The sequence below is a fragment of the Centroberyx affinis genome, unplaced genomic scaffold (genome assembly GCF_046629955.1).
Source record: "Centroberyx affinis isolate AG114_WGS23_722 - 3 ecotype Tasmania unplaced genomic scaffold, CSIRO-AGI_Caff_v1 ptg002062l_1, whole genome shotgun sequence".
NCBI lineage: Eukaryota > Metazoa > Chordata > Actinopteri > Beryciformes > Berycidae > Centroberyx > Centroberyx affinis.
This window is the reverse complement of record NW_027280393.1, coordinates 56,627-71,211: the sequence shown is the minus strand read 5'-3', so window position 1 is coordinate 71,211 and position 14,585 is coordinate 56,627. Positions and strand designations below refer to the sequence as shown.

The window sequence follows — 14,585 nt, the reverse complement described above, 5'->3', positions numbered from 1 at the left end:
TTAACTATCAACATGAGCCACCGATCAGGAATCGGTTTACCTGCGCAGAAGACACAATCAAGTTATAGAGGGGCAGCAAATAACACTGTTCTGAGGCCAATCCAGCCTAAATAGCATCAGGTGGGTATGCAGATCATGTCCAGACATAATTCTTTACACTTTATTTTACATGTGGATTTGTAAGGCACAGTCTGAGTTTCTTGAAAAATATATTAGGCTACTGAACTAAAAAATGTCAAAATATCTCATAGACTGTGTCACCTGCCACAAATTAAAATATAAATAGGCTATAGACATACACATTTCAAAATCTCCCTTTTCATATCAAGATGAGAGTTTGACACTAAAAACTAATGTCTACCAAGGAATCCAACAAGGTGATGATATGAAGCTACAGTGATAGTGGTGTTTGTCTGAGGGAGATGGGGGTTTAAACAGTATGTTCAGGTTATGGCCGATTCAATTATGGCAGATAACTCAGCCATAAGTGAATCCATGAATGCTCTAAGCCATCTGGGCCCAGCTAGGATTATATAATGTTATCTCTCCTTTATGGCTGACTAAGGTCTTTCTATCTAAGGCCCTGGTTCTGGCCACCAAGCCACTCTCTAGGTAAGTGTCATTGGATATCAGGCTATATCTCTTTAATAATTTACCATCACTGGGGCCTAAAATTATCATCTGAATCGCAGATGGCACACTTTTAGAACAATCCAGTCTCTATAAATTCAGATTCATTTTCCCCACCTATAATATTCCATAAATACATTTGGGTCACCTTGCGTACAGCCTTACACAACTTGGGAAATTATTAACAAAATCATAATTAGCCTACTGATCAGAGGAAAAGTCAAAATTAGGCCTGTGTAACTGAACCATGGCCATGACAGAGTGATTGTTGGGAGCAGATAACAGTATCTACCTAACAGTATCTATCTATTTCAGTGCCAGAATATTTATACAAATGTAGAACACGACAACATTAGAAATTCATTAGAAACTGAATCACTACACAAGTGATGATTCACTATTACTCACTGTCACAAGGATAGTTTTACGTCCTGGATACTATTCTACTGGGGGCTGATCAAAAGCTCATACTGCACACAGAATGTAAATGTGTACAACAAGCTGACTATACTATAGAATATTCTGTAGGCAAACGTTTTCAATGTTTTTTTTAAATTCTGCCATGAAATCTTCCTCCCAAATATAAACTCAGTAGTCGGCAGTGACAATGAACAGTTTTTCTTGTTAACTTCCTGAATAGCAACAGTGTCAAGTGTAGATATAAAAACAGAAGTATGACATAGGGGTATTTAGGTCTGCTAAATTTTGGAGAACATATTAGTAATTACAGCATATTATAGTACGATAGTTGTCCTCCCTTACACTACAATAGTATGTGCATATGCTTTTTTTTCCCTCTTCAACTTCTGTTTTTTCTATTCCTTATTTTATCTTTATTTATCTTTGTGAATTATATGTTCCTATTCTTTTCATACTGAGAGGACCCCAGCATACAAGCATTTCATTGCACTGTTTACCCTGTGTATGCTGTGTATATGACAAATAAACACGCTGGAACTTGAACTTGATATTCTGATCAAATGTATTCAAAAAGCTTATGATTTGTACGCGGTGCATTTTTTGGTCAGACCCCTGAATATGTGTTTGAAAGTGGAAGTAAGCCTAACATCCTGGCATTTTCAGAATACTTTTGGAAAATTGTTTTCATCAATAATACCTCTAAAATTCTTTGTAGTGAGAAAGCTTACTGAACACTTTTCCTTAATTCTTAAATACCTATCAGTGGGGGAAAAAAAGTTGCTTTTGCCATTCAGAAGAGGGCAGTCTACACCCATTCATACATAAACCTGAATAAGCATCCTGTTTGAAGTGAAAATTGGTTCAAGGCTGCTACAATTGACTGGGTATAAGAAAGCCAATTAAATTATTTCTTCCTGATTTTAATTTTTTATTCAGTTATCTTTATGAGTTTATTTGATATGGGGAGCTCTGTATCAGTGCTGATGGGAATACATGGAAATAAAAAAAAGAAAGAAACATTTTTATTGTATATTCAAAAGTCTTCTTCTTGCTTTTTTAATTCACTCACAGACATTTTGTACACCCAAACTCATGTATATACTCTCCTGTGCACAAACACACACACACACACGCATGCGCACGCACAGACACATACACACACACACACACACACACACACACACACACACACACACACACACACACATACACACATACACACAGAACATAGTGCATACATGAGCACACACAATTACTTGAAGAAAGCATAAGAGCGAAAGGTTGTCCACGGATTAAATGCATATAGCTGTACTTTGGAAATGGACTTGCATTCCATTTCATGCTATAGTTGATATGCATAGAAAAATCACAACTAAAACAATAAAGCTTTCATTAGACATCCAAAATTAACATCACATGCCAATTTCAGACATAGTTTGTACAATTTTATGTGAAATGAAAAAAATGAGTATCTTAGTTTTGAAAACAACAATCAAAAGACCTGCCTTATTATTTTTTTTTTACCATTTCACAGCAAACTCTTACTATGCTACAGAGGCAAGAGTACCAGTTTATGGTCCTGGATGCCTTTGTGATTTTATATCTTAAATTATATGATTATTATGTTCAAGAGACCATTGAAACATAACCCAATCATATTTAAAATGTCCGTTAGGGTCATGCATAGAAGTTCACGTCGAAGTGAGGGTTACACTGTGGTTTCACTCTTCCACAAACCACTTTTCATTCCCACAGAGCTCTGGGATTGGTCCGTGCCACTCGTGTCCTGCTCCAGCTCTAGCACTGAGTTTTTGAGAGTGCCATTAGGGGCGGCGGCCCCCGGCACAGTGGTGGTGACACTGTTCAAAGGGTAGGAGCAGCGCTTAGCTTCTCGCTCTGCAGCCGCCGCCAGTTTCAAATTGTCTCTGCTGGCGCAACGTCTCTGGGCACCGTGCATGGCCGCTCTGCTGGCCATGGAAGGAAGCAGGGGAAAGGGCTTGCGGCTCCCGCTGCTGCCCCCGTCGCTTCCCTCCGAGGGGCTGGTGGCCACCGACTCTCCAACCCGCCTGCCGTTGGTCAGCGGGCTGGCCTGGCTCTCTGAGAGGCTGTGGTGGATGCTGCCGTTCTCACTAGTGGCCTGTTTGTGAGCTGCATGTGAAGAGTTGAGGTGCTCTAAACCTATGGGTCCCAATGCTCCCAGGCTGCCCCCCCCTCCAGCAGTCCTTAGAGCTTTGAGACGATAGTGACCTCTGCCCTCACCCCGATGGTGATATTGGCTACTCCCTTGTTTAGTTCTGCTACTCACCTTCCTTCTATGGGGATGCACTGGGGCTACAGAGTTTATGGTGGGCAGAAGGTTGTTTGTTGGCTTGGTGATGTTGTCAGTACTGGTGCTGGTGTTGGTGCCTACAGGGGCACGTGAGGTGTTGTTGGGGTTATCTTGTGCCACCTGCAGCAGGTTGGTGAGCTTGCAGGGCCCGGGGCCCACACTGCTGATCCCGCTGGGCGTGGATGATGACCTGGCTGATGAGGAGTTATGATGAGAGTCAGCGGGCGGATGGCAGCTGATGAAGAGCTGGGATCCCTGCTCAGAGGTCTGCACTCCGCTCCCAGTGGTGCAGGTGTGTGTGTAAGTAGACATGGGCTGGGAGCGGCGATAGCCTGGGCAGCATGCCAGCCATGAGGCCTGCACATCCAGACGCCGGAAGCAGTGGTGCACCACCAGAAACACCCCCAGAACTGTGGCGGCCATACCATAGAGACAGCTGAACAACAAACTGGTGTGCCCTGTCAGCCACATGGCCATGGCTCCACAACACCACAGAACCACAAACAGGAAGTGGGTGGCCACCAGCACCAAGAACTGTGTCTTCAGGGAGTACTGGTCCTCTGGAGCCATGACAGGGTTTATAGGTCCTACCACTGAGTCTGTGGACAGGAGACTGGTGCTTCCTGCAAGTGCAGGCTGGCTCTCAGGCACAGGAGAGGACAGGGAGGCTCCTGCACATTCTTTGGCCACACGGTGCCTCAGGCGAAACACAGTGCACAGGAAGTAGATCCAGGTCACCAACACCACCAGGCCAGCAGGGACAAAGAAAGCCCCCAGACTGGGGCGCCACACCAGCCAGCAGCTGCAAGAGCCAGAAAAGAAGTCAGGAGGGTCAGTGCAAAACAAAGACATCTCTGTGTATTCAACATATCTCACAAAATTATTTGGTTCAGCACTAAACAAAACAATATAATGTCAGGGGTCAGATTGCTCAAGGGTAAAAAGAGAAGCACTCACTAAGGACTGTTGTCTCCATAGTTGTTGACATTGACAGCTGCAGTGATCCCGCAAATGATAAGAGGAACTCCACCAGCTATCAAGTAGAACCTAGAAAAATAGAGAAAAACATATCAGACACAAAATTCCAGCTGCAATGTTAGGAGCGGGCAATTTCACTTCTTGTTTATGCCATGCACAGGGTGCCGAAGGACCTTTGGCTGTTATTTTGATTTTAAAAGTATGCCTGTCGGTGTCATTTTCCTTTTTGTGTTTTTATGTCTCTGTGGCTGTCTATAATCTGAACAGAGCTGTCTGTTCCTTCACTCTCCGAGCTGATGGAGTGTTACAAGGGCCAGGAGGCTCCAGGAGTCTGCGATTTACAGCAGGGCCCGGTGTCAATGGAGGCCATGTGGCCGAGTGGGCGACAGAGGGCTGGCTGCGGGGCCAGTGAGGTCAGCGGTACAGTGTATGATCACAGCTCCAGGAGCACAGGGGCAGGCAGAGAAGAAGAGGGGGAGGAGAAAGAGAGGGGAGACTTAAGAGAGACAGTGCACCCCCTGTATCACCCTGCTCAGATTTACGACGAGTCCCTCAGCCTCTGTTATGTTGGCCTCATACATTCCTCCCCTCCCCCGCCTTGAGTTCATAGCGTGCATCTGGACTTGTAGCTTCTTTGTGCCTTACAGCACTATTCTCCTGTTATTTCCCTCCAAGGTTCCCTAAAAACAGAGGGACTTTGGTTGTTGGGCACAATGGCGGTCTTTGATAGGGTAGAGTTTGGGTGGTCGTGCACAAGAACTCCCTTATCTGTATAAAACATAAACCTTATTGACAGCAAATGACAGCCTCCTGGTAGGAAGTGGGTGAAGGTGTGTTGCGTCTTGCTCTGATGTCATCACTGACCTGAGCATGGGTCGCTGAGTAGGCGGAACGGGAGACTCTCCCTCCGGCTGCCGTGGCGTTCTCCACACTGCCTCTTTGTAGATGACCCTGGCACTGACTCCAATCCACAGTAGGGTGGACAGCGAGGAGTAGTGCAGAGCGATGCCCACCTGCCACAAATGACACACAGATCAGACACCGAACCCGCACACCAGCACTGCACCGATCAAAATTATGCGACCGAGTGAAAGAACGCCTTACTGCCTGGCACACCACTGGGTAGCTGGTCAAGCTAATGCCTCCCGCGTAGATGGCTGTTGTCATGGCAATGTGGAAGCAGGTATTCAGTAATGTGTGCCAGCTTTTTCTTGATATGTGAATGGAACTGCAGGGATAGAGAAAGAAATAATGAAGAGATGGAGAAGATTTAAAATAAAATTACAGCGAGTCAATCTGACACGTTTATGCACACACACTCATGCATGCACAGACACACACACACACACACACATACGCACACACAAAGTACCTGTGGTATAGTATGTGTGTGATGATGATGGTGAAGAGGCACAGGAGGAGCATTGCAGTGCAGGCATACACCACAGGGTGGAGCACCCTCACTGAGACAGGTGTAGAGTTTGGGAAGTCAGGCACCTCCTAGCAAAAAAAGCACATTGAAGTAAAATGAAGTGAGAAACCCCCATTCAACCATGATGATCCTGTATGAATGCCAGACTAGAAACCATGGCTGTCCAACCTGCAGCACAGCATAGTTGCTCAGCAAAGAGCAGCGCAGTGTGGAGGTGCTGCTGTCACTGTGGACCAGCTGGCAGCCCTCTTGGCTCCAGCCTCCCTGCCTCTCCAGTGCCTTCAGGCTCCACTGGGCTGCCACAGGGTCAGTACCAGGGGACAAGTGGCGCAGCGACACCCAGATGGCCTCCGAGTGATTCCACATGCTGCAGCCATCTGTGAAAGAGAGGAGGGAAATTACCAATACAAATCCTGTTAAACTGTACTGATCATTCCATGGCTTGGAGACTGACGTTTGAAGGAAAAATCACCCACGGATACTCCTACACTGTTAGATATTATCAATTTGTGATGTTCAATGTATTTCAATGTATTTTTTTGGTGAAGTGTTGTAATTTACTATTTTGGTCATTCAACTTTCCCTCAGACTTCCTCGTCTACTTCTATTTCAGTGAGAGAGAGAGAGATGAGGGCCCTCTGGACTGTATATGCGTAGGTGGGGAGAGCAATAGCAGTAGCAACAGCGTAGTAAGCTGTTTCATTTGAGAAAAAGTGACAGTGGAGAAAGCAATGCTGTGGTTTGCCATGCCCGGGTGTTCAAATGACTAAAACAGGGAGTTGTATTTCACACGCTACCGACGACAGATCTGCATAGATACAAGCTGTGGCTACATTGCATTCTGGTCTATAGAGGCCACTGTCTGTGGAGAAATTGGTATCCCTGCTACTTCTACAATGGATTTCCCCCTGTATGATAGTTCAACATCGGGCAAAATGCGCTGGAAATATCTTGACATGATGTGACATCATCTGCGTTAGGCCAGTTATCCACAGGAATAAGAAAAATACACTACCAACCAACAAAATGGGCACAGAACAGTAGTGTGTTAACATTGTTGAAAGTATTATTATTATGGTGGATTTTTCCTTTAAATGCGGGGCAAACATTCAGCAGAGAGGTGTGTTTCCACACTATCTCTCAATAGACTTCACTTATACTGAATAGTACGAGAAGTTTCCTCACCCAGGCCTACAAAGATGACAGGAGTGTTGACGCTACGTCGGCGAGAGTGTTCCCCGGCAATGCTTGAGTTCCCAGACAGGGGGAAGAAGCGGCCTGTTCGGAAGGCTACAAACTGCAGCTTACAATCTGCAGGAGCATCAGGAGGAAACAGAGAGGCTGGGAGAGTCACAGAGGCCAGGGCTACTGAATTCTGGAGAGAGAGAAAACAAAAGACATGTGCCGATTCAATATTTAATGTTGAAATACACCAGTACACCTTAATGGATTTGAACGCAGATACAGTATGTTGCTAATAGCATAGAGTGTAACAATAGCAATATTCAGTACTTGCCCCAAGGGGAGGCAAGGCAGGGGTTTAGGGATGGGTGATCTCACCTTTTGAGGAAAGTTGTTCAGGGAGGTGTTATGGGAGCCAGTGGTGCAGCGGAAACGCAGCTGCTGTTCATGGGCGGACTCTGCCATTTCTATTCCCAGATTCCCATTGCCCGTCAAGACCTCACGACGCTGATATGCAGTGCAGGTTATGCCAGTGAAGTGGGCGGGTCGAATCAGATGGGCCTCCATCACAATGTTCCTGGACACCTGTACATATCAATTTGATTCAAGTCAGAAATAATGGGTTTAAGATTGTTCCCATGGTGTTATTACAGTGCTGTGGGCATCATTATTGTGAAAATTTAACTTCAAATGAATCTTCACACCTTAGCTGCAAATTTCCACACAACTTACAATCCTCTTCTTGTATTCAGAATGAACTATACATCATCTCCATGCTGTAGGACTGCACAGAATCTGTACTTGTTCTATTTAAAAAGCTTATGAGATTTGGAAAAAACAATGTTAGGTTGCTAGTCCCTACCATGGAGAGGTCTTGGGCATGGCTGTGTAGCTGAGGCCAGGCCAGAGTCTCCAAAGAGTAGACGATGGAGCTGCAGGCTCTCTTCTCTCTCTGGGCATGGGCCAGGATCTGGTCATCCACCTGCATCAGGTTACTGCCCATCTCTACCAGCACCTCTGACAACTGGTGCAAACAAACACAGGGATTTTACAGTAAGTAAACAGCATCAAGCATATAGCATTTTTAATATGCAATTAGATCTTTTTCACCTCTCGCAGCTGCTTCACATATTCCATGAACTTCTCCATCATTTGGGCCACATACAGCACATCCACTGAGTCAGTGAAGCCTGCTGCCTCCAGGGTATATGTGCGCACCTGGTGTGCCACAGTGACAGCATTGGATGCATTGATGGGCCTCTGAAATACAGGAGCAAAAGGATTAGGATACTAAATGAGAACTGAACAGGAACCATGCAGTAAACCTGGCCTTGACAGTAGTACTGACCAGGATGAAGGTGTGCAGGACACGAGTGATGCCGTTGGTGTAGTGACAGTTTGAGTAGTCACCTTCCTGCCATTTCCCAGAACGGTCACAGTAACGTGAGGCTTTCTTCTGCTCCATACCCCCCTCCATAGACAAGGAAGGGTAACGCAGCTGCAGGCAGTACTGGTGGGAGATGATGCCTGCCAGGGTCCTCGGCCACCTGGGGATTCATACCGCAGGAGAATAAGATAGCCATCACAGCAAATGCTGCATCTTTGGGCGCTGTATGTAATAACTGTAACTAACCTGAACTCCCCCGGTTGTTGACAACTTTGTCCTCTGGACAGAAGGAGGCGCTGTTCTCCAGCACCACTATTTCAACACTGCGAGACGTGTTGCCCCGCCCAGTAGTCACCACACACTCCCACTCTCCACTGGCCTCCACATGTACATTGAATAGGATGAGCTCACTGGATAGAGAGGAAACAGACTACACATTATTTACACAGTATCACAACATACACAACTGTGTGTCTGAACCAATTAAACACTCTTCCTTAAAGCATATAAATTCACTCAACACTTTGCACATGAGCATAAGGTTAAAAACATTTGAATGTTGACTTAACCACAATATCATCAGCGCTCAGTGTCAGGACAGCAGGTGTGTCCTAATTGTAGCTACTGTACCTGGTGATGAAGGTGCAGTCATGCACCACGCTGTTCTCCAGTTGGACGCCCATCTCAGGGTCAGAGGTCACCAGCTGACCATTGTGGCGCCAGTGCAAGGTGGTGATTTTGTCCACCAATGCAGCGGTGCAGTGGAAGGGCAGCCGGTCGCCTTTGAAGACCACCTGGCGCTGGGAGGGCAGCAGGGACAGGGTGTGCAGCTCCAGAGGGCCATCTGAGCAACATGGAGGCAAAGAGGCAGATGTGACCGACACAGATCACCCCGGCTTATTTCTGCTGCTCTCTCATTACTCAACCTCAGCTAAATGTTTCCACGGAAGCTATTATGAGTCTGCTGTTTTCAGAGTATATTGGATGCAGACAGCACCAATTCATAAAGGCAAACCACAGGATTAGTTGTCAACACAGCTCACTGATACTTTTGGAAATGTGTCCCTACTGAGCTGCGGGAGGAGATTGCTCGCAACCCTTTTGGTCGAGTAATCCTTAGAAACATTGGGAACATCTTGAGAATAATGTTGCTGTGAGTATACTGTCTTTGTCAGTGACGAGGCCCAAGTTTTCTGAAACCAAGTGGTGAACCGCCTCATTCATATGCACTGAGTCTCTAGCCAGGCTCTCACCACAGCTCAGCTGGCTTTCCCTTAGTCCACGCAGGGGCTTTCCCCGCAGGCTTCTGGGATAGGCGCAGAGTGTTTCATCCCCCAGCCGGGCCGAACTGATGCGAAAGAAGCCCGGCACCCAGCGCAGCCCACAGTCACATGACAGGAAGTCCGAGTTGAAGTTCCTGGTGAGAGAAAGGATGGTCATTTATCATGGAAGATAACAGGGGTTGGATGTGTACTTTCACTCTGATGGGACCATTATAAAAGCTCTTTAGATAGGACACATTACTACCTAGCTCATATACAGTGTATTCTCTAGTTGTCCATTATAGGATCAACATATCATGCATGACAAAAAATGTCCATTGCTTAAAGGCCCAACCATGTTTGTTATGCGGCGCCCAAGGTTGAATTACAGCTGCCCCAACACTGACTTTGTTTACATAGAGATTTATGGAACTGAAGATATTTTTTCCCTCTGAAATGTATTTTCTGACCTCTTTACACCAGGACTGACAGTATGTAAGAGACAAGCAAATTACAAACAAAGGTTCAGTTACACTTGTAATGTTCATAAACACTACAGTAAAACAGACTTGTCTTTTGAGTTATGATGGGCTAAGTTCCCAAAAGCTTGTTTAATCATATACAAATCAAACTCTTCAAGATTGTGAATATATCCAAAAACTGGGTTGTCAAATAGGTTCTGGACTGTATCTAAAGGTTAATGCTTGAAGTCATTGGCATAGTTTGCAAAGAGAGACCATTTACTGTTAGCCCTTGCCAAAATAATATTACATTTTTCTCGAACATTTATTTCTTTTATTCAGACATGGAATGCTACGCTGTGATTGAAACCTTTTTGAGTGCGGTCAGTGTCTGATACTCACACTAGCTTGAGGGCCGGAAGCTCCTGGAACACTCCTGGATCCAAGGTAGATATGATGTTGCCAGAGAGGTTCCTAGCAAATATGCAAATGAGATATCAACAAATTAATTGGAGAGTTTTTCCACAGCACAAACAGCATAATGTTTTTTTTATAGAGTACGTTTATCTATCTCTTACAGTTTAGTGAGATTGGTAAGACCCTGGAGCATGTCTGGAGTCAAGCAGCCGATGCGGTTGTTGGACAGGTCGCTGAAAGATGCGAAAAGACAAAGGGAGGTGGTGGTTATTTTTACACCAAGATGACTCGTCTCAATCACTCAGTCACAGATTGTGATATCTTGACAGTTATCATGTTGTTTTAGTGATTTCAGAACAGACAGAAATACCGTGTATCCAACATACTGCTAAAACTGCACGGGACGTCTTCCTGGGTCTTATTTATAATGGCAACATAATTGATGATAAAGGGTTTGCCCTGCCTCTTATACCATATACTATAGTACCTGTAACATTACTCTCTAACCCTAACCCAAGGCTTAGAAAGTTAATGATCTAAACAAACAAGCCTGTGGTCTCCTGCCACTTTCCCTTATCACCAGTCCATGGGACCCCAGTAAAAGCTTATCACCAGTGGGGTGAAAGCAAGGCCCCCGTTCTGCCATCCAGGTCTGAGTGTGATGTATAGCCGCAGCCAGAGAGGGATTTGCTCTGCTGCACCTCTGACACTACCCAGCAGAGAGCTGTCCAAAGCATGTGTTTATCTCCCCCTGTTTGTTTTGAGAAGCCCCAGACCTTGCAGGGAAAACACAAGTAGGGGGAGGAGGGGGGGAGTCACGCGGCACGGCGCAGAGGACCAGCGCCGACCACGCTGCGCCCAGACCTCGGTGTCCAAAAACACAATGAGCGAGCAGCGAGCGGTTGCAAACTGCTGCCCTGTCACATCCAATGACGTGTGAGGAGCCTCGGCGTGGCCCTGAGGTTTCCATGGTGGTGGAGCAGGGCACCAGAGATGACATCCCAGGCCCCCGCAAAGATCAGCAGAGACCAACAGAAACACTTAGTGAAGGAGTGCAGCCTTTATGGTCACACTAACACCAGGAGCTCAATGTAACGCATGACATCTGCCATGAGTTGCCAGAACAGTATGTGCTTAAGATAGACGTGAGGGGATATGTGTGGCCCGTCTCTTTCAACAACTACTGTTTCGCTAAAGAATGTGGCAGCGTAAAGAAAAACTGCACACACCCACTCATCTGTCTCGTGCCAAACAATTGAATTCTACATTTCCGTGCCTGCGTTTATGATTTCTGTTAATATGTTCGCCACTCTGCGCCCGAATGGAATGTGAATCACGTTAATGTCTACTTACAGTTTCCGAAGCTCAGACAGGCCTTGGAAGGCCCCAGGCATGATGGTGCTGATTAGGTTGTGCTTAAGGTCCCTGTGGAGACAGAAAACATTAGGTCAGTGAGAGAATGTGTGCAGGGATGATGTAGGCACATCTTAACGCTGAGACTTCAACAGAAGGCTTCTTTAAGTGAAAATGATGGGGAGTGGATACATATGCTCCAAACACAGCTCCACCAGTGGGACACAGCAGGATATTTCTGCATACTGATAGGAAATCTTACCCCATCAGCCACCTGGGCTTGAGGCTAGCAAGATGCAAATACTTGACCAAAGAAAATATTGGTGGAATCTAAGACCGCTAGCAAGGGGTTCTACCCTTTTGGTGCTTGTTTGAAAATGACTCTTCCCACGATAAAGTTATCCTGGCTATTGCCAAACCATAAATATTAATTTCTTTAACTGCCTTTGAAGATCTAATTTCATACTATCCGCCGCATTTCACTCCACCCTCTTCCCATGCCGTGCCCACACCCATGTGTTAAACCATTCAGCCAGATGCCCCTCTCCATCAGCTAACCTGCATGAGAGTTCACCTCTCCGAATCCAAGAGGCTTTTTTTATTGGCCAGGTGGGAATAGGGAGGTTAAACGAGGTCAGGAGACAAATGGTTATCGGCAGGACAGGACGGTGTGGGCTGGAATGCGATCTGTGTTCCTACAGCATGAAAAATGCCTGCTCCCATAGGACTGCTCACAGAGGAGGATTTCCTTACAGGAGCTCACAGACATCAGCACCATGGTTTACAGAGGCTGCATTTTTCTCCATTCCACTCCTACCCAGCATGCCACTGCGGTAGGCAGGACCTCGGGGAACTTTCTGGTCCTTTTTTCCACAAAAATTATCTGTCTTTTCAACCATGCTGCCTCACACTGTGTACAACCTCAGGCATCTCTTCCCATAGTCTTGTCCGCTTTCCAAGAGATGAGCTATTTTGATCAAATCGGGGCAGGAGAATCATTTTAGAAAATGGTTTCCAGTAAAAAATTAGACTGTGCGGTATGGCTGGAATACAGTCAAGATCAGGGGTTTTGTTGCTGGTCAGGACCTGTTTTAGCCAAGCTCTCAGGGCCATCAGTCATATCAGGATTATAGATGGGAGACGGGTTATAATGATGGAGCATCAGCTATCTGGCCTTGGACCAACAGGCTGAGGTCTGTTGTGTTTGTCTCAAAGCAGGCAGCCTTGGACTGCACAGCCCAGTCCTTTGAGCACATGCCAGCTTGTCTGACAAAACACTTTGCAACAACTTCACAGCTTTTTAAAGAGGTGAAAGCTTACCCTGACCTACAAGCTAACCCCCTAAAAAATGTGTGCGTGTGTGTCTCTGTTTGTGTGTGTTTGACAGAGAGCAAAAGAACTCTCGGTACGAGTGTGTGTGGCCTAGTGAGCTGATCTCAATGTATGTGGGCATGTGTGTGTGTGCCTATGTGTGCCACTCTGTTTCTGTGTTTCTGTGTGTCAGTAGCTGTATGGTATTTGTTGACCAGGGCGAGGGGAGGCGGGGGAGAACAATGCTGCTGTTTCCAGTCTGTGTGTCCCGGGGCTCATTAGTGCAGCGATGAAAGGCGGGGCGCTGCCCACAATTTCCTTTCTCTGATGACTGTCGTCTCTCTCTCCCTCTCTCTCCCTCTCTCTCTCTCTCTCATACACACACACACACACACACACAACCACACACACACACACACACACACACACAAACACACAAACACATTGACTGTGCAACATAGACCATGTTTATATGCACACAAACATGCAATTGCAATAACGCAAGTAAGGCAGGACTATTATTATTATGGGAGGTGTCACTTTATAGAATCATGTAAATGGCTTAATTGCATTATTTTCATTGGAGTATTGGCAAAAGTCCCATTATTGTGCACATATAATCACACACACACAGTCACAGAGATACTATATCAATGAAACACACATTCAAGGCCACATAGTGACACTGGACGTAGTCAACCGTCCACGCTCTGAAGGTGAACCTGATACCCAGCGTATTAACACCCGTCTTCAAATAGCTTACAGTCCTATATCAAGTAGCATAAATACAGTATACTTCCACACATCTGCATTTCCTACAGTCTACCCTTTCATACACAGCTTGTGCGGTACAGTGCTGTGTGTGCTTTGGCCTGAAGAGTATCAACAGTCCACCACTTCTGATACACTCTCTTATCACCGAGCTGGGGAATGTGGAGGAGCTCACCAGAGTCAACAGAACTTGGAGCGCTAGCCAAGCACTAGCCCTATAGCTCCAACCTGAGTTTCAGCTCCTGCTCCTGTGCACCACCATAATCCAGACTAAATCTCAGCTGCAGCTCTTAGCTCCAGTCTCAGCTCCAGCTATAACTCCAGCCCTAGTTTGTGCCATAGTACAACCTCCAGTTCCAGCAGGCCTCACTCTCAGGTGATGACTTGCCTCTGCCCTCTGGGTCAGACGGCGCCCTCCCTGACATCAACTTCACAGCTCAGTGGCCTTGACACTGATGACAACAGCTGTCACCATGGAGGAGGATAAGAGCAGAGGCAAAGAACACTTCAAAAACACTTCAAACCTGCTGAGCATTATGATGAAAATATCACTGATAAACAGACTAGACATTGCAACTTTGCCTACATGTTCACTGCATATTGTACAGACCTTCACATTATCTTGTGCACACCCAAATAGCAGTTTGTACAA

At 46.0% G+C, this 14,585-nt stretch overlaps 1 protein-coding gene across 1 annotated transcript in view; it reads right to left on the bottom strand.

Annotated features, from left to right (window-relative positions):
• Nucleotides 1–2,039: 2,039 nt before the first annotated feature.
• adgra2 (adhesion G protein-coupled receptor A2) overlaps nucleotides 2,040–14,585 on the bottom strand; it is a 37,463-nt gene continuing 24,917 nt past the window's right edge. The window contains 17 exon segments of the mRNA XM_071531298.1: nucleotides 2,040–4,181; nucleotides 4,337–4,426; nucleotides 5,222–5,370; nucleotides 5,462–5,585; nucleotides 5,730–5,857; nucleotides 5,958–6,166; nucleotides 6,975–7,164; nucleotides 7,350–7,556; nucleotides 7,834–7,995; nucleotides 8,082–8,231; nucleotides 8,320–8,518; nucleotides 8,595–8,768; nucleotides 8,989–9,202; nucleotides 9,612–9,775; nucleotides 10,484–10,555; nucleotides 10,660–10,731; nucleotides 11,852–11,923. Coding sequence (XP_071387399.1) covers nucleotides 2,759–4,181; nucleotides 4,337–4,426; nucleotides 5,222–5,370; nucleotides 5,462–5,585; nucleotides 5,730–5,857; nucleotides 5,958–6,166; nucleotides 6,975–7,164; nucleotides 7,350–7,556; nucleotides 7,834–7,995; nucleotides 8,082–8,231; nucleotides 8,320–8,518; nucleotides 8,595–8,768; nucleotides 8,989–9,202; nucleotides 9,612–9,775; nucleotides 10,484–10,555; nucleotides 10,660–10,731; nucleotides 11,852–11,923 — 3,799 coding nt within the window. The 3' untranslated portion in view covers nucleotides 2,040–2,758.